Genomic DNA, 23,837 nt, shown 5'->3' with positions numbered 1-23,837 from the left:
TACTTGGACATTGATTATGTGAGCTCTTAAAGTTCAAAAGTTGCCAATAGCCCAACTGTGATTAGCCACTGCTGAGAGCAACTCCCTGACAACCATAAGAGATGAGAAGAGAAGAGTAAAGAAAATCAACAACAACAACAACCCTTGCAACAACAATAACATTTACGACTACGACTACGACAATCGCAATCTTTAAAGCAATTCCAAATGAGTTTCATCAACTTTTTAATTAGTTTTGCAATCAGAAAAACATCAAACTTTGCTGCAATTTAGAACAATCAGTGGAGCCTGAGCGGGTACACAGTTAGCCAGCGATATCAGAAAACTTGGCCATAATAATTTCAAAGGTAAATATTTATATTTGCGCTAATGCCTTCTGGCCATAATCAACAGCTTCGAGAAATAGCCACCAAAAAAAACAAAAAAAAAAAAACAAAAGAGAAGAAAAACTTAAACTGAAAATTCGTCGCGAGCTCTTTCAAAGTAATCAATTTTTGAGGCCAAGCCGACCCACATTGGAGCAGAAAGTTATTGCAGTCGCAACCCTCCTCATCCTGCTCAGCCGAAACGAACCTGGTCGAGCTCATCCGTTGAAAGTTCAAACATCACCTGGCGGAGCCGCAGGGCTGGCAATGACTCCGTGGGGGACCTGAACTCCAGACTGACGACTACCTGTCGTCATTTTGTTGCTCTTGGCTTTTGAAGTGTTGTGGGCGTGGTCGTTATGAGCCATAAGAGAGAGAGAGAGAGATGGAGAGTGGAAGCGGGGCGGTACTGTCAAAGTTTTTCTGTTTTTGCGCGCACAAACACAGCTACTGAAAAATTGAAATGCTGCCTCACGTGCTATGAAATTTTTTATATTTGTTGATTTTTGGCTTAGAGTGTTGACCAACAACAAAGTTCCCAGCTTGCCAGTTACCAGTTGCCAGTTGCCTTTTGTTTTTGTTTTGTTTTTTCAATTTTGCCCCTTTTTGCTCAACATTCCATATTCCATTTCGTTTTTCCTGTGGCTCAAGTTTCAATGATCTCCGCCCCACCACACCCCACCACCCCACCACACCCACCACGTAGTCCTGTTTTAGTTGTGTGTGACTTTTATGGCAATATTGGCTGGCGCGCACGCAAAAAATAAAAATTGAAGTTCGACTCGCGTTGTTTTTAATAACTTAATATCTTTTGTCAATTTGCCGGAGCGCTTTAATTTGATTGAAACGAAACTGTTCAAAGTTTGCCTTTCGGCTTTTCCATTACTCCATTCCCTTTTAATCGCAGTAGCAGCAGCCAAATGGCAAATGCATCTATCTAATTGGTCCTTTGATTCGGAAGGACCAGCGGATATTAACTGTGGCAAGCTTAACCATCCAGTTTTATACATTATGTTAAGCAGCTACTTGGCTTGACCAAAATAATAAATATATACATCAAATATATACAGTATATAAATCTCGGATACTCTTTTAATTCTTCTTTATTATATCTCTCAATAATACCTAACAAGATTTCCTGCAAATTTTATTATATACAAATATATACTCTATATACGTATATTGGAAACTACTTTTATTCTCTCTTCCATCTCGCAATAATACCTAATTTAACATGCTATAAATTTCATTATAAATTAGAAAAGTAAAAGTACTCGAGACAGCCTGATTAAAAAATATCCTCTATCTTACAGCACCTTTTAAATACAGTTACATATGTAAGCGAAGTATATTCTCTATTACTTAAAAATATTGGTAAGAAATGGAGAAGTTAATAGAAGGAAATATACAAAAAAAAAAAAAGGTTTACGAGCTCGCTGCGCTTACTCGACCGGAAGGGCGAACGGATAGACATGATTATATCGGTTCAGATCAGTGTACTGATCAACAATATATGTAGAATGTATGTTTATCCTTTATGTAATCTGTGTTTAACAAACAGTCCATCTTACAAACAGAACCATTATATCTATTATTATTCCCCCCTCCAGAGGATTCAGGGTATACAAACAATTTTTTCAGCTATGATATAGACTTCATACTACATTGTAAAATATTTAAAAAGAAAAACATTAAAAGCCGCCTATTTTTGAAAGGACAACTGAAAGGGAATCAATTTAATACTGTGGAAAATCAGAGTCCCTATATTCCATAAACATTAACAAATTAATTAACAGCAAACACAATGTTAAGCAACTGTTAGCCCAAGGCAATCTGTTACACATAATTCTGGCGCTAATAGTCCGATAAAAAGAGCTTAAAGCTATTCAACTCGACATTATCCCAACTCAAATACTAATAATTTCGAGCGTCTCCCTATAATCTTGTACACTTTAAGCTCACAGTTGGGCCTTGTCGTTATGCCGTGGCCTTACTGTAACTGCTTTTCGTATTAGCTTTTGATTTGGATAGTGGCTTTAGTTAAATGCCAAGCAACTCTGCTGTGGCACGTGCCCAACGTGCCCGGCGTGCTCTTTGAGCGCTTTTTAAAGACATTGGCAGCGTTAACGCTGCGAGAGCAGCATAGAAAGCAGCCAGAAAGCAGCCGGCAAGCAGCAGGACCAAAAACTAGTCGCTGTGACAGGCATATTAAAAAGGACACAGTCACACATCGTGCCTCGCCATGACGTGCCAAAAAACTAAGTAGTGTCAGTGCAGCCATCAAAGGGCATGCCATGAAATAGCGTATACCTCATAAGCTCTGCACGCGCTTAGACAGGCACTACACGTACAGGTGTGTGGGCAGACCCTACGCCCCGCCCCTTCCGACTCTAGGTCCCTAGTGCTCACCTGGCCGCCTCCTCCTCAAATAGGCAGTTGGCATTACATGCCTTTTGTGTTGCCAGCACGCTTGGCCTGCCAAAGAGATTGGCTCGGGGCTGTGTTCACTTGAATATGTATGTGTATGTATGTGTGTGTGTGTGTGCGTGTGTGGATTGCAGATGGTTAGCCCAAACCCCCTGCATTTGTGCCAGCCTCAACATAGTGGAAACCCAAACAACACATTGCTCTTAGTACAAGTTGTTTTAGGGTAAGTGATGGGCGTGGCCAGGCTCAATTGTTAGCGATATACTTACACACGAATAAAGGTTCATATATACTTTACTTTGCTGTCGTCCCCATTTGCCCATTTGCCCCTTTTCCATTTTACCATTTCCATTTCACAAATGCATTTTCATAGTTTTTGAATGTTATGCACGGACGTTTATTGAAATCGTTTTTCTTTTTCTTTCATTCTTCAAATTTGAAATCATAAGTGGAACTTAAAACTAATGCGAAATGCTTAAGTATATTACAAAACTTTTATTTTTCATTCATTCATTTTGTTTCATTTGAAGACCTGCCGGAAGAGTAAAACCAAATGTCGTCGGGCTCCTTTCGGGAAAGTACTACAGTGCACGGTTGGGTTTGCGACATGACATGTCGTCGTTAACATTAGTTAAATACAATAGATTCGAGTTTACTAGCACTACGGTCTTAGACATACATATACATACACATATAAATACATTTACATAGATATTCCATAATATATATATATATATATTTTTGCTGCTGTTTATAAACGACAAAGTGACCCGAAGAACTCGTATATGCCTAGCCTAGGTTGGTGTACTATATGTTTGTATGGATCGTTTTAAATCTCTTTAGCTATGTATCTATATAATGTTAAGTTATGCAAGTGCTTTACGTGAGAGCTCTCCAGAAGGAGCTTTAACTGGGGTTTCTTCATGGGGGCTTTACGTCGAACTACTACGTTTCTTGCATTGAAATGTCACATGTTTTCCTTCAATTCGTAACATACTATCCTAAAGACTAATTATAGATGGGGGTAGCTAATCAATAGAAGTTTCCTTTGATCTGCTCGGTCGACTACCACCCACATTATACATAAATAAGTAACTATTTATTGTGGGGGACAACAATGGGCCCACACTCGTATCTATATCTCCCAAATTGGCGTTTACTTAGGCGCCCCTTAAGCGCTATAATTTAAATATGTCTTTGGAAACAGTGTTGCGGACGTCGTTTGCTGTGAAATCTTGCGACGTCGCCTCTTGTTGTATTTACAAGTCTTTGTGTGCTTCATTACCGCAGGTTAAACATATCTGGTTATCTGAGTATGGAACTCCGATAGGCAAATCTGAAGCTGGCTGAACGAGGGTCGCTCGGCGGGCATGGAGGCCCAGCAGTAGGCCATAATAGTGAAGCTGTAATTATCAGAGCAAAGGCGAATGACATTGAGTTTGGGGTCTCACCTCACAGTTTTTCCCCCACCGAATACTTACAGTTCGTCGGGACAGTTGAAGGGCTGTGCCAGCCTGTAGCCGTCCTTTAGATAATGCTCCATTTCATAGGGATCGATCTCGGCATAGGGCAGCTTGCCCAACGTGCACATCTCCCACATGAGCACACCAAAGGACCAGACGTCGCTGCCCTCGTTGTAGTGAGACTTCTGCAATGCCTCGAGCGACAGCCACTTAATGGGTCGGTACTCCCCGTCGCCCAGGCAATTGTAGTCGCCAGAGAAGAGGTCACGGCTGAGAGCGCTGTCAGTTAACTTGACGCGCAGCTGATCGTCAATGCTGAAGGAAGCGGAGGTCAAAGAGCAGAGGGTTGCAAATGGTCGATTAGACATTAGGATTACAAATGGCAAACACCAAATCGGCGATTAGGTCGCTCTACCAGGCATATGCTGAATGTTGATGAGGGCTTAGCTCTACTTACACACAGTTCCGGGCCGCAATGTCCTTGTGAATAACGCCGTGGTTGTGTAAATGCTCCATGGCCATGGCCAGCTGGGAAGCCATTAGCACTGTCTGTATGGTGGTCACGCTTCGGGCATACGACGGATCCTGCAGGAAGGTCTTCAAGTTACGAACGCTGCCCGTGGCGGCATACAGCACAAAGGGTGTGGCAAAGTCTTCGATGGAAATGCCAAGCACGGCCATTACATTGGGATGAGTTGCCTCGTAGAGCATCATGGATTCCTGGAGGAGCAGATTTACTTGTAGCTGGCTTGCATGCTGCGCCACAGTCTTGACCAGAACCTCCTGACAGTCATTGTAAGTGCCGCGATAGATACGCCCAAAGTTGCCCTCTTGGACGAGGCAGGAGAGGCGCACGCGGCATTTTTGGACTGTCAGCTCTTGGAGACGGCGGTTGAACTCCTCAGGCTCATGCTCATATTCGCGAAAGGGCCGCGTCAGTGTCGCATATGTGGGTGTTATGGTCGAAGGGCAGACATAGATCGAGTTGTGAGCGGTGGACGAGATTGTGGGCAGACGCTGGAAGCTGGAGGTCTTGATCAGATGGACACCGTTTGAGGGATGCCGTTTCGAGGGACCCTTCGCGCAGTAGGCAATCAGAATGAGTGTGGAGACGAGCACCAAGGCCAAAATACCGCCCACTATCAATGTGATGAGTCCGCTAGTGGGTGGCACTAGAGTCTCCCGCAACATTGGATCGTAATCGTTGTTTGCTCCCGCTCCCGCTCCCGCTCCCGGTGCACCAGCACCGCGTCCCACAATTACCGTTGGCTCGGTCACCAGCACACGGTGTCTCTCCGTCGGCTTGCCATGCTCCACATTGGTGGGCAAGTGGCCGTCGGATATGACGTGCTCAGCAGTGTCCTCGTTGTGTTCCGTGTAGTGGATGTCGTCGTGCCCGGTCAGATCCGGATGCAGTGGCTCCTCGTCGTCGTATTCCTCGCGTGCGTCGTTCGGCTCGTCTTTCAAGCAAATTTTCTTCCGTTTAAAGATGAGATTCGTATTGTTGTTGGTCGCCCGGTCCAGTATAACCTCCACGCTGATGGTAACGGTTACCTCGGCGGCCCGCGTGCCCGAACACTTGAGACTGACGCCCCACGTCTGCGGCTCCTGCGGCACATTACCGATGCGCGAGATGTTCAGCAGTGGGCGTGGCAGCACGCCCACATCCGATGTGGCCACATTGATGCTGTAGGGCAGAGGATGCTCCACGAGCGACTGCCACGTAAAGGTAACATCGCTGATGTTCGCCGGCACCGGCACCGCAAAGTTCAGGGCATAGTCATTGATGGCACCCTCCCGCACATAGTAGAGCTCCGCGGAAACGCCTGCAAGAATAATGAAAGACAAAAAACTTAGATGCATGTACCAAATGGCTGCTTACACGGCATCCCGAACTCAACTCAACCCGCCAATGCTGAGGAAATTAATGATACGCTCGGTGACCCAATCGAAGCTGGGCAACTTTTGGCCAGTCACTCGACTCGGCTGCACAATCAATCACCAGGGATAACAGTTTTCTTTACTTTGTCAAATTGATTTTCTTCAAGAAAGGAATGGAAGGAGCTGCTGCCTGCCTGCCCGCCTGCCGCCCGCCGCCCGCCGCCTGTTGCCTACTGCTGTCTGATGGCTGGCTGGCTGCCTGCTGCCACTAGACTCTGCATTATCTGTCCACTTAGACACTTCGGTGACATATTGAACGAGTTAAATAGCTGAACCCCCCAGCAGCAACAGCGCCAAATGCCAGACAATTTCTTATTGCTTTCTCCCCACCCAAAAATCAATCAAAGACGACAAACAAGTTGGCCAGAAACGAAGATTTTCATCTTAAAGTGGTGGAGCTGGAAAGGCTTAATATCCTACTGAAGTAATATAAAATGCAATTCAAATATTTGTGTGTGCTTAAATCTGGATTTTGTTTTCTAATGTAAAATGGAAATTATTTATTTTAAATCATATAAAATATATTTATATATATTTTTATGTCGATTAAATCTTGATTTAGTTTATAGTTTAGTTTTCCATATCTAAATTTTTCTACTTTTAAACTTTGACCACTTTAGATTCATCTGCATAACATTTATGTTAGTTAACAGCTGGCATTAACATTTATTATGCAAGCGAGGAAGTTGTTGAGAAAGAGATTCTAAGCATATGTATGATATAAATTTACATATTTTTATACAAATTTTAACATATTTATATAAAATAAATACAAATTTGTAAGTTACTTTTAACAGACTTTAGAGATATTTTTATGGCATGTGCTTCAGTTGGAACGCATAACATTTGCATGTCATGTTAATGACGCGCTCACATGTAAACTGACTGAGCTGCGGGCTGTGGGTATATCTACCCCATCTACAGGTCTATCTAGGCACCTGTCCAGCTATCGCATTCTGTATCCATGTCTATGTGTATATCTAATAGTTATGACAGCTCCGCTGATCGCTGCTCGCCCGCGCGTTGCCCTTTCTCAATTCATTTAATTAAATTAGCTGGAGCAACATGGGAGAGTTGCTCCTCTGGGCAAGGGCCTACATCTGGCGCCTTCGCTGTTACCTGAGCTGGCTGCACTTGCCACTTGCCACATGCCGCTGGGCACTTGCCGCTCTGGTGTCGGCTCAATAAATCAATCAAAATTATAAAATGCGACTTGAACAAAGCAGAGAACAGAGCGGGACCCTTCGCTGGCAGCGCGAACTGTGCACGCGACGTTCTGTTCGTGGGCGTGTCCCGGGGGCAGGTTAAATGTTTATGCTTAATTAATGTTGATGTTGTTGCTGTTGCTGTTGCCGTTGCCGTTGCCGTTGCTGCACAAATGTTGCATGCCTCAGTGTGTTCATGAGGCCGCGGCTAGCCGCAGCGCGGCCTGTTTATTTTAGATTTTTATCGCAGTCGACGTCGCAGTTACATTTTATACTTGTACATTTTATTTTAATTTATGCCACTTATGCGTCCACCGACTGTACCTATGCCTCAGCATACATATATATATGTATATACATATCGTACTAATTAGTGAAGCAAGCCCCGCTACGTCCTAGTTGCCGTTCCCATTCCCGTTCCCGTTCCCGTTCCCGCTCCCTTTCCTCGCACGCTTCGTTTGCACTTTGAAAATGTAATTAGTGAAAGCGGCTGCTGGTGGACCACGCCGTGATGCGTGTGCATGTATGTGTGTGTATGTGTGGGTGCAGAAATGTGACGTATTGCAGATATGAATACTGCGCCGCATAATGAACCAAGGTAGATAGCCAAGTTGTGATAGCGCCCAAAGGGTTAATGGGCCCCAGACATGTAACCTGGCAGCCACGTTTAATGGAGAGCGAAATACAAAAATTGTTGCTCAAATTTGTCCCATTAAAGTTGTGTTCTCTAACCCACCCCACCCAGCCGCCTGGCATACGCAATTTAAATTCCACAGACATCAAAACTTTCGCGTACCCCACGCACCCCAATTATAGACAAATAATAGCAAATTATTCGCCAGAAACCTCGAACCAACTCACTTTGCATCTCAAGTGCCGAGCGCGCTAATTAGAGTTGATTGCTGAACAAATGAAGTCAGTGCCCCAAACTCCTTAAATACTCCGACAATAGCCAATACCTGAGTGCTCTTCTCTCTTTCAATTTCCTCCTTTGTCTTTTCTCTCTATCACCTGAAGGAAATCGATTTTCCCTATCCAAGTCAGGGAAAGAGAAAGACACCCTCGACACGCTCGGCTCCTGCCGGCAACTTCGTCAAGCGTCGCTGACATAAATTTCTGCCACAAAAAGTAAAAGTTGCCCCAAAAAGCGCAAAAGATGCTGTGAAAATATGCTTAAAGAGCTACAAATTGCCAAAGCATGAAGAGCAAAGCAGAGGCCGAAGGAGAATGGAGTGCAGAGATAGCAGATAGGAGTAATGTGTGCCATGATGTTGATAAGGTGCTATGCAAAATCGACAACCTGCTGGGGAAGGGCAGCGCCAGACTAAGTGGAGGATGTGAAGAGCTCCGAGTATCAATCAGCTGATATGGCTAAGAGCTCTACCGAATGAGTTTCTTAAAGTTCTATGAGCTTTGATTTATAGTATGAAAGCTCTTGCGGGCTTTAAAGAGTAGTTATGTGAGCTATCATCTGTTTACTGTAGATATTTTGACTGTTCCATGATTTGTATTTCCTTGACCCGAAAACTAACTCTGATTACGTATTGATTATTCGAGTCTGACATGGAATCCCCACAGTAAAAACTTTCTACTTTAACGTTGCTCAAGACCCTTCAAACTTTATACATTTTTTCACTTTTTCTTTTAGCTGCTTTAACTCTTTAAAACATGCTTAGCTATGCATCGAATTCTAAAAAAAAAGAAGGCAAAAGCAGACCGATTTGAATTCATGGCACGACATCTATTTAATTTCAATTACAACCCTAAAATACCAGAACAGACGCATAAACCAAAACTTTCTATGTGCCAAAGACGAGAAGAAAAGGAAAAAATGAGAAGAAAAAAAATAAACCGGAGAAAAATAAAATAAAATGGCAATTTTTGCGCCCCAGATACGACGGGACCATGCATCCCTCCCATGGAACGCCAGTCCGGCGGGGCCTCAACCCTAATTTATGCAAAACCAAAAAGCTGAGCGAGATTTAAATGTATGTCTGAGCGAATGTATGTCTCGCCTACTCGCTAGTGGATATCGCTTTATGCTTTCTTAACATATTTTTTTGCTTCCCCTATGCTAATGCAACGGACTCCATTCCGTCCGCCCACTATGCGTCATTTGGTCGCCGCCGCCATCGCCGTCGCCGTCGCCGTTGTCGGACTACAGCCCGGGGATTTCGCAGGCCATAAATCCGAAATTGTCTTTTGACACATGAATATGTTGTGCATTAAACGCAGACGGAAGACTAGGCCACACAGCCAGAGTCAGAGCCGGAGCCAGAGCCGGAGTCAGAGCCGGAGTCAGAGATAACCATTACAGTGTCCGACTCCCACTTTGGGCGGCAGACGGCAGACGACAGACATTTTTATTATTATCAATGTATGTACGAGTTTTTGTCTGGGGCTAGTCTCTGCCTCCGTCTCTGCCTCCGTCTCTGCCTCTGCCTCTGCTTATGTCTCTGCCCGCGGCTGATGATGACATTGGTGACCACCGAGCTGAAGCTGATGCTGATTTAGGGCCTTTTTGGGGTTGCGTATGTGCTTGCAAGGGTTGTGACTATGATCTCTCCCGCCAGTGCCCCACTCCACTCCACATCTCGGTCTGCGCAAAAAAAGACAAACTTTTTATGAGCTGCAAATTTGAGTATGGGAAACGGGGCAGGCAGGGCACATGCTAATGTCTTTAGCAGGGGGCAATCATAACTCAAGCAAATTCAATTTGTTCACATTTGATTCGGTCCGCAGCCAAGTCGTGCCACAGACGAGCTGGCTAAGCCAAAAGTCAAGAGCCAGATTTATGGAATGATGGAACGATGGAATGATGATGCGCTTGCAGCTGATTAAATCGCACCACTACAAAGTCAGCCCGCAGCTTCAGGTAACTCAGACAGACTTCAGTGGCCAAGCCATAGAAGGTCAGCTCTCATGCAACAAGAAGACAAGTCGAGACCAGCCCAGGTCCAGGCCCAGGCCCAGGCCCAGCCAGAGGCCGAGGCCAGACGAAGGCGAGTCAGGGCAAGGCAATTTTTATGCCCAAATGGTCATGATTCGCTAGCTCGTTTGGGTTGCATGCTCGAATGCTCGGTTAGCAAGACGTTTCTCTGTCTGGCCAAACAACTTCACTTCAGCTCGCTGCCGAGGAGCGTCAGAGTGAAAGACAAACAAGCTAAAGGACATGTGAAGTGCACGATGCTCTCTGGCAACTTCATTGCCAGTCAGACTCTACGTGCAGCTCGCAACTCAAGCAACTCGCAACGTGCAGCGTGCAACGTGCAACGCCAACGGTAGCTGCCAAGTATTTCTATTTGTATTTCATCGCCCTGGTCGAGCAGCTGCAATTTATTTGCCTCGGTCTTTCGGTCTCCGTCTCCTTCTCCTTCTCCTGTCTTCTGTCTACTGTCTCCTGTCTCTGTGCCTTTGCTCTGTCCAAGTCGGCTCACGGTTGTTGCCTCCAGGCCAGACGCAATCAACGTCGCCAGCCCTCAACCCTTTCTGGCCGTCTTGCAGTTTATGTGTTTTCTTTTATATTATCACCTCAACGACTGCGGCTTCAGCTCCATCGATGATGCCGGCCCGGACCTGGGCCTGGCTATAAATTCAAGCTCATTGGGATGGAGCGGCCAGCGGGTGTTGCATAAATTATGATCTTGTAGATTTCTATGACAAACCATAAAAAAAGACATTACGTTTATGGTGATGTTGCCATGAACGAGCTGTAGTTGCGTTTTCAATTTAAAATGTAAATACAAACTACCCAGACGTCGGCACCCTCTGCCCGCTTCACGCCTCTACCGCCACACACGCACTCACATTTAAGGAGAGAGAACAATTCCTGGTAGAGCTCGGCTGAGAGCATTGCTAATTAGCGCTTTGAAAGGACCATTTAGGTCAAAGCACTCAGGCGGCACGATAAACGCATAATTAATCTAGCCGATTTCTGAAGTGCTTGCCTTTTAGTGCACACACACACACACATATATATATAAATGTATATATATAAATCTCTTAAGGGTCCGGGCGAGCAGCAACAACAACAAGACGTGCAAATTATTAGCTCGTAAAATCAGAGAGCTCCGAAATATAATGTGTTTATCGGAAAAAGTTAATGTGATTATTAGCCAAAAGTCCAGGCCCAAACACCTGACCATTGCGTGAGCCACCCACAGTCGTTCATCAGGTGGTGGCCGACTGTGATTGCGAGCCGAGTCGGGCTGAATGCTGGCCATTAATTTGGCACCGGTGTAAAGTTTTCTTTCAATTTCGGGCAACGCTCTTGCGTGATGTAATGAAATTTTTATCACCTCTGGACGCAATTCCAGACAGAGCTGGCGGGGTCTCAAATCGTGTCTAGGCGCTGCCATCAAATTTATGGATAGCCATAAAGCCTGGCAGAGCTTGCAGCAGGTGCAGGTACTGTGGTGGGGAGGTGCAGGGTGGTTCGCTGGTGCGGTTTAGAGTGGCCCAGTTAGTTGAGTTTTGTTGCGGCTTTGGCTGCTTGGGTCAGCTTGTAATGTGCCCTGTGGTTTGATTTGCATGCGCCTCTGTGGTCAAAGCCCAAGCAGCCTAGTTGCTCGACGGCCTAACGGACAGACGGACGGACGGACAGACGGAGTGACTGCCTGGGTGGCCCAGACCGAACATAGCCCAACGCAACCCAAAGCGGAGCAGCGCTGTCGGGTCGGGCCGTTAAAAGACATTCTGCGGCAAAGTTGCAGATGTGCGTGAGTTTGTGTACGCTTAAGTAAACAAGAACTTCCTGTGCCGAATTTTCGGGCCAAGAGCTGGAATTTATGAACACTTTTGACATGGCCGAACAACAGAGAGCTGCGAGACGATTCTGCCAGCGACACTAGCCAGAGGGAGCACAGCGCAAATTGTTCGAGCCAACACCTCAGGGGCCATAGTCCAATACAAACAAACAAACGGCAACAACAACAACACCAACAACAACACACACACACAGACACACACAGAGAGAGTTTTCAATAGCACCCCCGGGATGGCGTAATTTATGACTCTGACCGAGTGAGCAGCGCTTCGTATTGACTTTTTCGGCCGGCCGAGAAGGCAACGCAGTTGGTCGCCAGCTGCTCATGCTTGTGCTAACAATAAGTGCTACTACGCTGCCCATTACCCGTCCCAGACCGAGGACCAGGCCCAAGCCCCAGTTGAGTCCCTCTCACACAATCCCGTTTCGCTGCCCCTGTGGCAGTTCCAGGTCTCCACAACCAAATGTAAGAGAGATTAGCATGGATGCATTGGTGTGTACATGTACACGAATCTATGTGTGTGAGTGTGTGTGCATGTGTGCCTGTGGCTACATGTGTATGTGTGTGTAGGCGGAGCCACTGAAGTGGACGCATTGCCTCCTCAAACTCTGCTGTCCGCTGCTGTTTGTTGAAAAGTTTTTGGCTTTGTTTATGACAACGTATTTTTTTTGCTTATGGGTCAAAAAAAACACCACACACACAGGGCCATAAGTTTATATATATATATATATATGCATGTTTTTTTGGCTTTGGTTTTTATCGGGTGTTTACGTTGAAAAGTAGTTAAGGGGTTTATCATCTTGTAAACGTGACGAAGCGAAAACTTTTTGAAGAGGACCACCCACAAAACAAACCCGAACAGGAGCAGCTAGAGGCAGAGCTGAGGGCGGGCTGCACGTTATGTTGGTGTTGTCCATGCTATGTATGCAAGGCATAGCTTAATGACTTCAAAACAACACCTAATGCGAAATAGGGCAGAGTTGACCCACAATGTGCCGCAAGCATCGTCAAAGCAAGCAACCCCAGGCCAGGCATTGCCCCTGCCAATTAGCAGCATATAAAATTAGATCTAGTATAGATAGTCATATCGGAGACTAAAGCAACAACAGCAATTCTTAAAATGTAATTTTAATCCTCACAATTAGTGTAGAACATACTCAAGACTTGGCCATGTGGAAAATGTAATTCATCTTTAATTGTATTTTATTTTATTTCGTACAACAGATTCAATTGGAATATTCGAAACATATTTCAATTTGAATCCTCTTTGCATAAATTTGAGTAAATGTGGTTTCAGCTTATGCCTGAACACAAATTCCGCTTTGAGTCTGAACTCCTTTCATATCTTTATTCAGTCAGCTTCATTATTTATAAATTCTCGCATTTTGTGGTGCTCGAATTCATTTATTCGCTTTGCTCGCTTTGCTTATCCGCATTTAAATATGTTAATGATAATGTTGCTAATATTCTCACACCCAACTCAAAGACCCACTCAACGCCATTAGTCTGTCCAAATAGATGTCTATAAAACACACACACACACACACACACACACTCGCACACATATTTCACGGTATTTGTTGGCCTGGCAGGGGCTTACAAAAAGATGAGAATTGATAATAAACAGAGCGAGAGAGAGGGAGAGTGAGAGAGTGAGAGAGCGAGACAGACACGATAATAGCCGCGACTAATGTACGGCGGCAAATGAATGTCGAGTGAATGCGCTATGGAGAGGCCAGAACGAATCGCATTTGCGCTAGAACGAATTGGCTAAGCCCAGGCGTTATGTTTCGCCGGCAAATGAAATTAATGCGAATATGTTTTAAAATATACAGATATGTGCATATGTATGCAGCTGCTCTAGTGTGCACTGAGCGCTTAATTAAAGTTAAAACGGCCCGCCAAATAATCAGGACTCGCCTTGGGCATTACTTGTTGCCACATAATTTCGCCTCGACTCGACTCGATTCCAGCCCCTGCCCCGATTGCGATCCTCCTGCTTGATGTGCCATGTGCGCGTTTTATCACGCGTGACAGGGAAATTACCGCAGACGGAGCGCCCCCAGGCCACGGCGCTGTCATCAGTCAGTTTTCCAGTCAGTCAGTCAGTCAATCAGTCACTCGGTTTGATTGAAGGCACGAATTATATGCCGCGCTGAGTCTTACTCAAAGGCCAAGCACCCATTTTATATTTTGATTAGCGCGCAATTCAAAAAAACATTTCGCATATGTCTGCCGACAGTTGTTCCTTATCAACAATGGGGGAGATGGGGAATGGGAAATGGGTACCATCTCGGAAGTGGGTCAAGCTAAAATAAACAATTATAGATTGCGCATCTATTGAACTCTAGATTGTCCACTCTATGACTCATGTTCCCCTGGGGTTCAGCTATTCTCAAAGTAATTTTTATTTAGATTATATTTTCTTTAATCTCTATTACTGGGTTATCAGACGCCTCGAGTACAATGCTCCAAGTTTTTAATTACTCAATATCTAATCAGCGGCGAAGACCCCCTGAGCTCCCGTTCAAGTGCTCCCTCTCCGAAAAATTACTTAGAGCTGCGTGGGAAGCTGTACGAGGGTTGCTGGAGTGCAATGGAACACCGAGCCCAAGGCTGCGGGCGTGTGAAAATTTCCAATATGTTGCAATCGGTAATATATCTATAAGTATATACTTATTACAGCAGAGAAAGAAAGTAATAGATGATGAGCAAAGAGAGAGAGAGAGAGAGAGAGAGAGAGAGAGAGAGAGAGAGAGAGAGAGAGAGAGAGAAACGCGGACAGACAAATAGAGCAAATGAACTGGGGCAAAATTATTGCGCTTGTTTTTCAAACAAGTTTCCAATGTTTTTTTATGTAATTGAACGAAAAGTAATTAAAATTCTTGGAAAATGGGGCACAAAATGGGACAACTGCTGTTCCAACTGTTCCAGTTCCATGTGGCATAGACCTTTATAGAGCAACGCACTCGACACACAAAAACGAGGAAAAATACCCAAGACTCAGTTGAGGCTTACAAAGAGAATAAATGGTATATACATGTTGGTCCCGGATTCGCTGTCTCTTTTAACTGATGAAGGAGACCAATTAACAGCCTTCATCTTCTCCAAGTCCTGCTTAGCAAAGTTGGGCTAAAGCTTATGTAGATATTATATATCCTCTCACACAATCAACATCTTAACCCTAATGCTTCAGATGCAGCTACCCCTTTCTTGGCTGCATCCGCATATCCGATTCCCACAATCAATTCGAAATCAAATGGCCGACAAACACGCGTCCTTCATCCGTTCGTTTTTTATGTGAGTCAAACAAACAGCAATGAAAAAATTAAATACGAAATAATAAAAAATAATTTACGGTCTCATTAAGAGTGTGAGAGGCAGATAAAGAGAGTGAGAGAGAGAGAGAGAGATGGAGAGAGAGAGGGTGGGTGAGGCGCCCGCTTGGAATTCGCTCGGCAATAAAAATATGAGACGACATCGACGGCGACTGCGACTGCGACGCCGACTGCGACTGCGACAGGGACTAAAGCAGTAGCTTAAGGGTCGGCAGTCGCGGTCCACCCTCGGGTGGCGTTTCAAATGAAGCCCTCAACAGCGTGGCTAGCTGCTGAAAGTGAGTGGCGGAGAATGGGGGCGAGGCTGGGCGGTGCGGTGCGATGCGGTGCGGAACGTGGTGGGGTGGCATTGCTGCGGCGTGCTCAAGTGCTGGCGGCTGCCTCGTGCGTTGCCGTCGCATCGTATTTCGCTTCCGGGCTTCGTTTGTTTGCATACGCAGCAGGACGAGCAGCGAGTGGAGAGAGAGAGAGACAAGAAGAGAGAGACAGAGTAAGAGAGACGTAGCAGGACAAGCAAGCTAAAAAATATATATGGGAACTGGTAGAGGAACGGACAGGAGCACGGCACGGCACAGCAGCAAGTCCAGGGCATAGGCAAAGGAGACAAGGGAGGCAAGGGAACTGGCTCTGTGTTTGCACAGCGCATTTCTGGTCCATTAAGTAGCGATGTTGTTGTTGCTGTTGTTGCTATTCAATGTTGTTATTGCTGTTGTTGTAAAGGTAGCTACCCCTCTGGCTGGCAGCGTTTGTCATTGCTGTGTGCGACTTTTCTCACTTTGCAGATGCAGCCGGAAGACAGGCTGAGCGCGGGTCGGGCAGGGGGAGGAGCAGCATAAAGTCGTACAAGATACAAATGCTTGGAGCGCGGGCAGCACGCGTCACTTGCGTTGTTTATTTAGAAGTTAGTTGTTGCAGCTAAGCTGTAGATGCAACAGCCCCCGACCACCTAATCACCGAGCAAGCAACCGAGCAAGCAACCGAGCGAGCGAATTGTGGGAAAGCATTTGCCTAAGCACAAGTTAATTACGCTAAATGGCAGACATGGCGAGGCTCTGGCTTATCCTTGAATGGCCCAAATGCGGATATTGTTTGAAGCCGCATTTCCTAATGCAAATATCATGTACTTTATTATCTGCGCCATTAACATAATTTAAGCATTGCCACTGGCACAGTCCGAGGATTAGGCAGCTATAAATTTATGCGATATTATTTCGAATGCAAACGGACAGTTGCGCAATTTATCTTTAGAGCCCCAGTCACAGTCACAGTCCCCGTCCCAGTCCCCGTTCGAAACTGGGCAATATCAAAATTTGGATATCTATTCATAGCCACAGTTGCCACATCGTTGTCAAGTAGGTGTCAGTGAGCATTTGACGACCCACATGTGCTGGCCATCAGAGACGCCAATTAAATCGCCTCATAATGGGCGCAGCAATTTGTCAGTGCCGTTAATTGTTCGAGCTAATGCAGCGATTATTACAAAATAAAAGAGAGAAAAACTCTATAAAAACAGGCAGAAGCAAAATTTTCCAAACAAGTCAATTGAGCATTGTGCAATCCATTCGCTTGGCTCTAGAAAGCGGAATTTCAGTTTGGGTGGCTTTTCCCACTTTGTTCTGTTTCCTTCGGCTTGATTTCCGTTTCGTGTCTAGAGGCTACCAATCATGCCAAAAGACAGGCCCCCACTTTTTATACAGAAACTAAAACATAAACAATTGAAACTGATTAAATTCATTTGATAACGAGGCGGAGCCCGAGTCTGGGGAACGCCACTTGAGATATGCGACTCGGTCTCTTGGGGGTGGTCTACAACTGCAACTGTTCTATCCCTATTATAATACATACAAATATACATATATCCACATATGTACTTATGTTTGTTTGTGTGCGTGCTGGAACTCATTAATTGCTAAGTGGAAATGTAAAATATGTTCCGAAACTGAATAAATTTTAATAAAAGTCAACGTCAACGAGCTTCAATAAAAAAATATGAAAAAGTCGAAGCTCGAATTTCGGACTGCATTTTAAATATACATATATGGTAAATGAGGCTGTTTATCAAATTTGGCAATTACAAATAGTTCAATAATTTATTTATGAAAGACTTTTCACAAAACTTGTCATATAAATTAAAAATTGATGTTAATAAATACATTTATGTGTTGGCAAATATTTCTGTTAAGCGTAAAAAAATATCAGAAAATCGTAGAAAAAAAAAGAATTTAAAACTTGAGATAATAAATCAATTATATTTTGTAATGCCCAAATTGAAAATATTTAAATAATAAATTCAATAAATAATATATGAATTTCTAGCATAAAAAAAATATATAATCAATTCATAAAAAAAAAACATATTGAAAATTTATTAATATTATTATTATAACAGATTTAAAACTTCATAAAATAATAGAAGCCTAGATATACTTTTAAAAAATTAAAAATTTCTATAGTAAATTTCAAGCACATTATTATTGTTATGTTAAAATTATTATTATAATAATAAGTAAGATTACATTAAGATTAAAGCATTCTCAAGCATTGACGACGCAGCTGATGCAATCATAATGAAACCTTAGGCGAATACCCAAAACATAAATAGCTTATTTGCGCTTATGGTACTACGTGTTACTCGATTATAATTAATTGGACAAACTGGCATCAGATTTAGTCTGTATTAAATTTAATCTAAATTTATGTATGAGATGCATTAGGGATGCAAATGTAGGCTTTATTCCTGAGCTGAATCGATAGATCTATATCTGTAATTTGGACAACGATATTTATCCATATGAACTATGATAATATTTTTAATATTGAATATATACGAAAAAATCGAATTAAATGTATGTAGCTCAAAATATTTTAGTTTTAGCTATAACAAAATTGCATTCCAAAAGAAGTTTGTTTAACCAGAGTAACTGTATTTGCTCAATAATTTGAAAATAGTTTTCAAATTTCAATCTTGATAAATTTAATAAATTGTTAAATTCAATCCCGCATAGCATCAAAATAATTTATGCACCTTAATTATGTTATGAAATAAGAAAGTCTTTTGTTGTTGACATTGTGTTGGCTTATGCATTCATTATCCAATGCACACGTTAGAGCTGTGATTGTTGTTTTGATTTATATTTTTGTCACAAGCGACAAGAACAACAACAAAAGCAACAGCAGCAGCAACAATAACAACAACATCCGCAGAACATTTAGCGTTTTAATTAAGCGCAAATGGGCGTCGCTCCTTGTTGTTGTTGTTGTTGCTGTGACTGATGCATTGGCTTAGCCCGTATATTTGGGCGTGTATAAAGGGGCGTGGCCAGCAATCCATGACCGTTTGCTGAAGTGTGAACTGTTTACGCAACGAAGGGCCAATGACTTGCATGAAGATGAAGAGCCAGCAACAACAACAACAACATCAGCAGCAGGAGGAGGAGGAGGACAATTGTGTTGTAGGTGGCTTTAGGTGGAATTGATGTTGCAAGCAATGCTGACGTTGACACGTGTGGCCGTCATGGCTAAGTGGCAGCTACACACACACAGAGAGAGAGAGAGAGATGTATACAGCTGACAAGTGGCAGGTCCCTAGCGGCCAAGCCACCGAACCACCCTCGTAATTAAGCGCATTGAAATGCAGCTGAGATTTTGCTTCGCCTACGCTTTAGCTGCATCATCGCCGCTCCCGCTCTCGCTCTTCCTCACTCTATCTCTTTCTCTTTATATTGTGACTGTGAAGCCATCGCCGTCGTCGTCGTCGTCTGCGTCTCTCATTCATTTGCCAATTACGCACTCTGTGCCACAGCTCTCGTCCGCTAGGCAGTCAGACATGCTAACGACATGCTCTAGAGTTGTTTATAATGTCGTCATCCCAACAGCAACAGCAACAGCAGCAGCAATGGCAATGGCAACTGCAACAACAGTTGCTGCCACAACGGCAACATGCCAAGCGGCGCCTCTCCGATTTCAAACCACGTCCTCCTTCTGCACCCCGCTCGCCGTCTATCGACTTGCATTTATTAATTATTCTGTGTGGCAAAGTCGTCTGAACCGAAAATTCGGCACGCACGTTGCGCATTTCTCGCCAAGATTTTCCCCGATGGGCTTAAAAGGCTTTCCTTTATATTCACAGCTGTTGCTGTTGCTGTTGTTGTTGTCGTCGCTTTTCACTAATTGAGTTCACATTACTTGGCAAAATAAATGCGTTTTGTGTATTTTTAGCCAAATGTTTTGCCGTTTTATTAGCTAAACGTGAGTTGGCAACATTGAACAAAAAAAATCTTTCAGTCTCCTGCTGCTGCTGCTGCTGCTGCTGCTACTACTGCTACTCCTGCTATTGCCTAGTTGGGATTGTCAATCGCTCGCCGATGGGTTGAGATTAGAGCTGTTGATACACTGCCTTACATGACTTGCGATTCCCAAATGGCATCGTGATGGGATATGCAGAGATCCAGACAGGGCACTCAGCTCGAGCATCAAGTGACCCATGAAGCGTGTTCGATTATAAAAGGATTTTCGACATTCTTATTTATATATTTATTCCATTTTAAGGTCTGCTGCATTTTGATTATGTGCTGCTTTATTATGCCAACATATGCATTATGAATATATATTTTATTTACTCAGCAAGCAACTTGTAGCACATTTCATCAATTTTATTTGCATAGCAAATCGAGATCAACTTTTGACTATTTTCTTTAGAAATTTCAGCGACACTGAGCTGGCAACGAATATTTTCTTGTTCCCTTGAACGATGAATTAACCAAATATGTCTACAAACTGTATTTCTTCCACTCACTAACAATATTTGCCACAACAGACTTAAGAGCATATACCCATTAGCATTAGCAGACCTCCCTTGACATTTTCTCTTAATATAGAAATTATACCTCACCTTAGCCAAATGCCATGAGACAGTTTTAGTTTTAAATTCTATTCTATTTATTTTTTTGTTATTAATTTTTTTTATCTTTTTTTTTTTATCTGCCTTTTTTATAAACCACCATCCAATAGTCTATTACAACTCCCTGCATAGCAAAAGCAAAATAAGTTAAATTTAATAAAATATATATTTATATTTATATGTACATGTAAATACATAATCAACTTTTGGGCTGTAAAGCAAAAGTGCTTCGACCTGTGGCTTCACTAGTTTAAGTTCATTCATAACAAATCCAATCAACAAATTTGTTTTCCAAATTAAAAGTGCATATTGTTAGTTGGCCAATCAGAACTTCAATTATTTTTAATATTAATAATTAACAAAAATTGCACGACAATTATTTTTGGGTTCATACGTGTTAGTTATCAAATTAAATATAATAACTTAGTCTCAATTAAATATTTTTTTTTTTTTTCAAATTTTAAGTAAAATAAAATTGGTTGAAAAAGGGAAAAAAGGGAATAGAAGAGTTCACAGACTAGTCTATTATTTAGTTTAACAAGTCAGAGAATAGATATTTAGAATATATATTTATGCTGATGCCGGATACTGATCAGAGTAGACTATATAAAATGATATAGTATATGACACATCCCATAGACTGCAGACCTTAGCAATTGTCAAAGCTCAAACTCTGCACTACAGAGGTGCCAATGGAGAAGATAACTCCTATGCTCTATATTTTGGATGATCACTAATTACTCGCCAGCCACAGTCTCTGCTCTGCAGTGCAGGGAAGAGCATTTATTTACGCTCTGGTTGGCGGTGTCTCATTTAAGCTGCAAACCCATTAAAGATTCTACGTGTCGCTCATTCCGTTAACGAGCTGCCGCCGCACTGTGCCAGTCCCTGACATCGTTTATGTGTGCATGTGTATGTGTGTGTGTATAGACTCTGGCCAGAGCTGCAATTTGGCTGTGAGCGTCCTTTAGCCCACTTCACCAATAGCAGTTGCTGCAGCTACCCAGCTCGCTCGGTCCGATCCACAAGCATAAGCTAACGAGCACCAAATGCCGGAGCTGTCGTGTGTGTGTATTTTTTTTCTCTCTTTTTTTCATGTGGTCTGACAATTTAATTGATGTACACGCATGCACACAAAGACAGCTCACAGACACACACACACACATGGGCTTTTGTATTGGAGTAAAGCTTTTGAACAAACCGCTAAAAAATGACACCTACCACGAGAGAGAGAGAAAGAGAGGGGGGAAACAGAGAGGGCCGCCCGAAAAGGTAGCCAGAAGTAGGTCAGGCATGCAACCTGCTGTCAACGCTGGATAATTGAAGGAGGGTGCCCAGCCAGCACTCATCAATGGGGCAAGTTGCAATTGCAACGCAAAACGATAAACACAACAATAGCCACACACACACACACACACGCGCATACACGCACACAGTAAGCGAATCGATTAGTGGCTTAAAATTTGACTTTGTTTGACACGCGGCTGACACAACTAATAAATTTCCATAGCATTTGATGGATCACCCGAGCTCGCCAATTGCCAGCGGGCGACCAGCACTGGCGATGCACTGCTGCAACCTGATTGATTGTCCGGCGCTCCGATAACCCGACCAACACCACCAACTGAAATCCCCGAACACGAATTACGACGAGCAGCACACGGCGATAGCTGCCAGATAAGCGCCTGATTAGCACTCGCACTCGCGCTCCTTCAAATATTTACTCAGTTATTCAGAACTGACGCGATTTGTAGCCCGATCTCATAGCGAAAGAGAGAGAGACCAATGTGCCACCTACACACACATTGATGCGTGTACATATATGTGTATGCAGGCAGCTACCATCAATCACTCGACCTGTTTGCATAGGCAGCCCAGCAAGCTGAGAGTTGTAAATTTTACAACATAATTTCTGATAATTCAACCATATCTTGCCCTATGCATGTGTTTTACGATTCTCCAACATAGATTTATTTATTTTATATACACATATATGAATATGTACATGAAAAGGGTTTTTTACGGCAGTTTTTGGCAGCACCTCGTAAAACACTTTTCGGTTTTTATGCGTTCTGTATTCAGAAAGTAAAGTTTATCTTCGATATTCATATATAAATATAATCCTGTTGATTTGTGAGCTGACAACACATGAAGCAATGTGTTAATATGAAGGCACTCTAATAAAATTACCCATACGAAAGAGTAAAAAAAAAAAAATAATAAATTTCCAAAATATTAAAACAAAAATAAACAAAAAAATTGAATAAAAGTAAAAACGTTCGAAAACTACATTCCATATCAATTAATTTATAATTCATTATATGTCATTTCAAACGAAAGTCCAATTTTAATTTGAATTACCCACGAGATAACTCAATTAAAAAATAAAAATAAAAATATTTTTCCAAATATCTATCAAATGAATAAAATGTATTTTTAATTCAAATTCATTTAATACCCAAACACAGTTTGCAGCGAAAAATTTTATGCTTCGAGCCATCAAAATGCGATTTAATTTCAAAATAGTTGAATCAACAAAATTTGCAGCTAATTGGTATTTGATAGACAATTAATTGCGCATTCATGAAATTAAAAACTATTCATATATCCGAAAAGGGGCAAAGTGGGCAACTCACCGATTAGTCGTAGCACCTCGTGGAGATTCAGAAATATATTCAAATGCGTTTGGCCGCCGCTGAGCAGCGCCAGAAATAATCCGATTGTGAAGAGGCCTTTAAAGTTCTGCTCCATGGCTGGCATTGGCTTGGTAAATCACACTTGAACTGTTTAAATAATAATTGCTTGTTTATTGTTTACTTCGCTTTGATTGGCACTGGCTAAACACTCGCAGAATTTTGCTCAATTTTTGAATCTTAGAATATGGCGCGCATTTTGCTTTTGCAATATTTCACAGTGCGTTTTTGGCACTTCGCCTCGCGGAAGTTTCAGACGCGCATATTCCAATTGGAATTAACACCTAGACGTGCGTGGCTCTGCTGAAGAGCCGAGACAAATTTAATACTCGTTGGGCTATTTGGTTTTCCGCGACGAATTTTCGTTGATGCGCGCACCGTGACGATTTTCCACAAACTGTCAACTGGATAAACAAAACAATGCTATTGCCGAAGTATCTTTCAGATAATTTCAACAGACTCTGTTATGGCCACGCTCTGTTATGTTAATTCACACAGAGTCTAACATTTACAGTGGTTGCTTCTGTTCTGCACATTCGAGTTTCGAACAACAGAGCCGCTTGCACAGCTGTTTTCGAAGTTCCGAACATTGTGTTTATTACAGTTCTGTCTGTCTGTTACAGTTCTGTTAAATTGCTGATATATTCAAACACATGTGCACACTTTAAAAAAGGAAAGATAGTAATTATAAATATAGCATTGAAATAAACATTTTCACATATTATATTTTTACATATAA

At 42.9% G+C, this 23,837-nt stretch overlaps 1 protein-coding gene across 1 annotated transcript; it reads right to left on the bottom strand.

Moving 5' to 3' along the window:
- Nucleotides 1-3,156: 3,156 nt before the first annotated feature.
- drl (derailed) lies at nucleotides 3,157-23,512 on the bottom strand. The gene is made up of 4 exons (XM_018003777.2): nucleotides 23,042-23,512; nucleotides 4,713-6,081; nucleotides 4,274-4,570; nucleotides 3,157-4,195 (listed from the first exon to the last, which is right to left on the bottom strand). Exons 1-4 carry the CDS (start codon nucleotides 23,163-23,165, stop codon nucleotides 4,084-4,086), a joined length of 1,902 nt encoding a protein of 633 aa, XP_017859266.1. The 5' UTR covers nucleotides 23,166-23,512; the 3' UTR covers nucleotides 3,157-4,083.
- Between the last annotated feature and the right edge of the window lie 325 nt (nucleotides 23,513-23,837).

This window comes from Drosophila arizonae, chromosome 3 (genome assembly GCF_054131065.1).
Source record: "Drosophila arizonae isolate 15081-1271.41 chromosome 3, UAZ_ARI_1.0, whole genome shotgun sequence".
Taxonomy (NCBI): domain Eukaryota; kingdom Metazoa; phylum Arthropoda; class Insecta; order Diptera; family Drosophilidae; genus Drosophila; species Drosophila arizonae.
The sequence above is the reverse complement of the archived record's forward strand: the minus strand, read 5'-3'. Positions and strand labels throughout refer to the sequence as shown.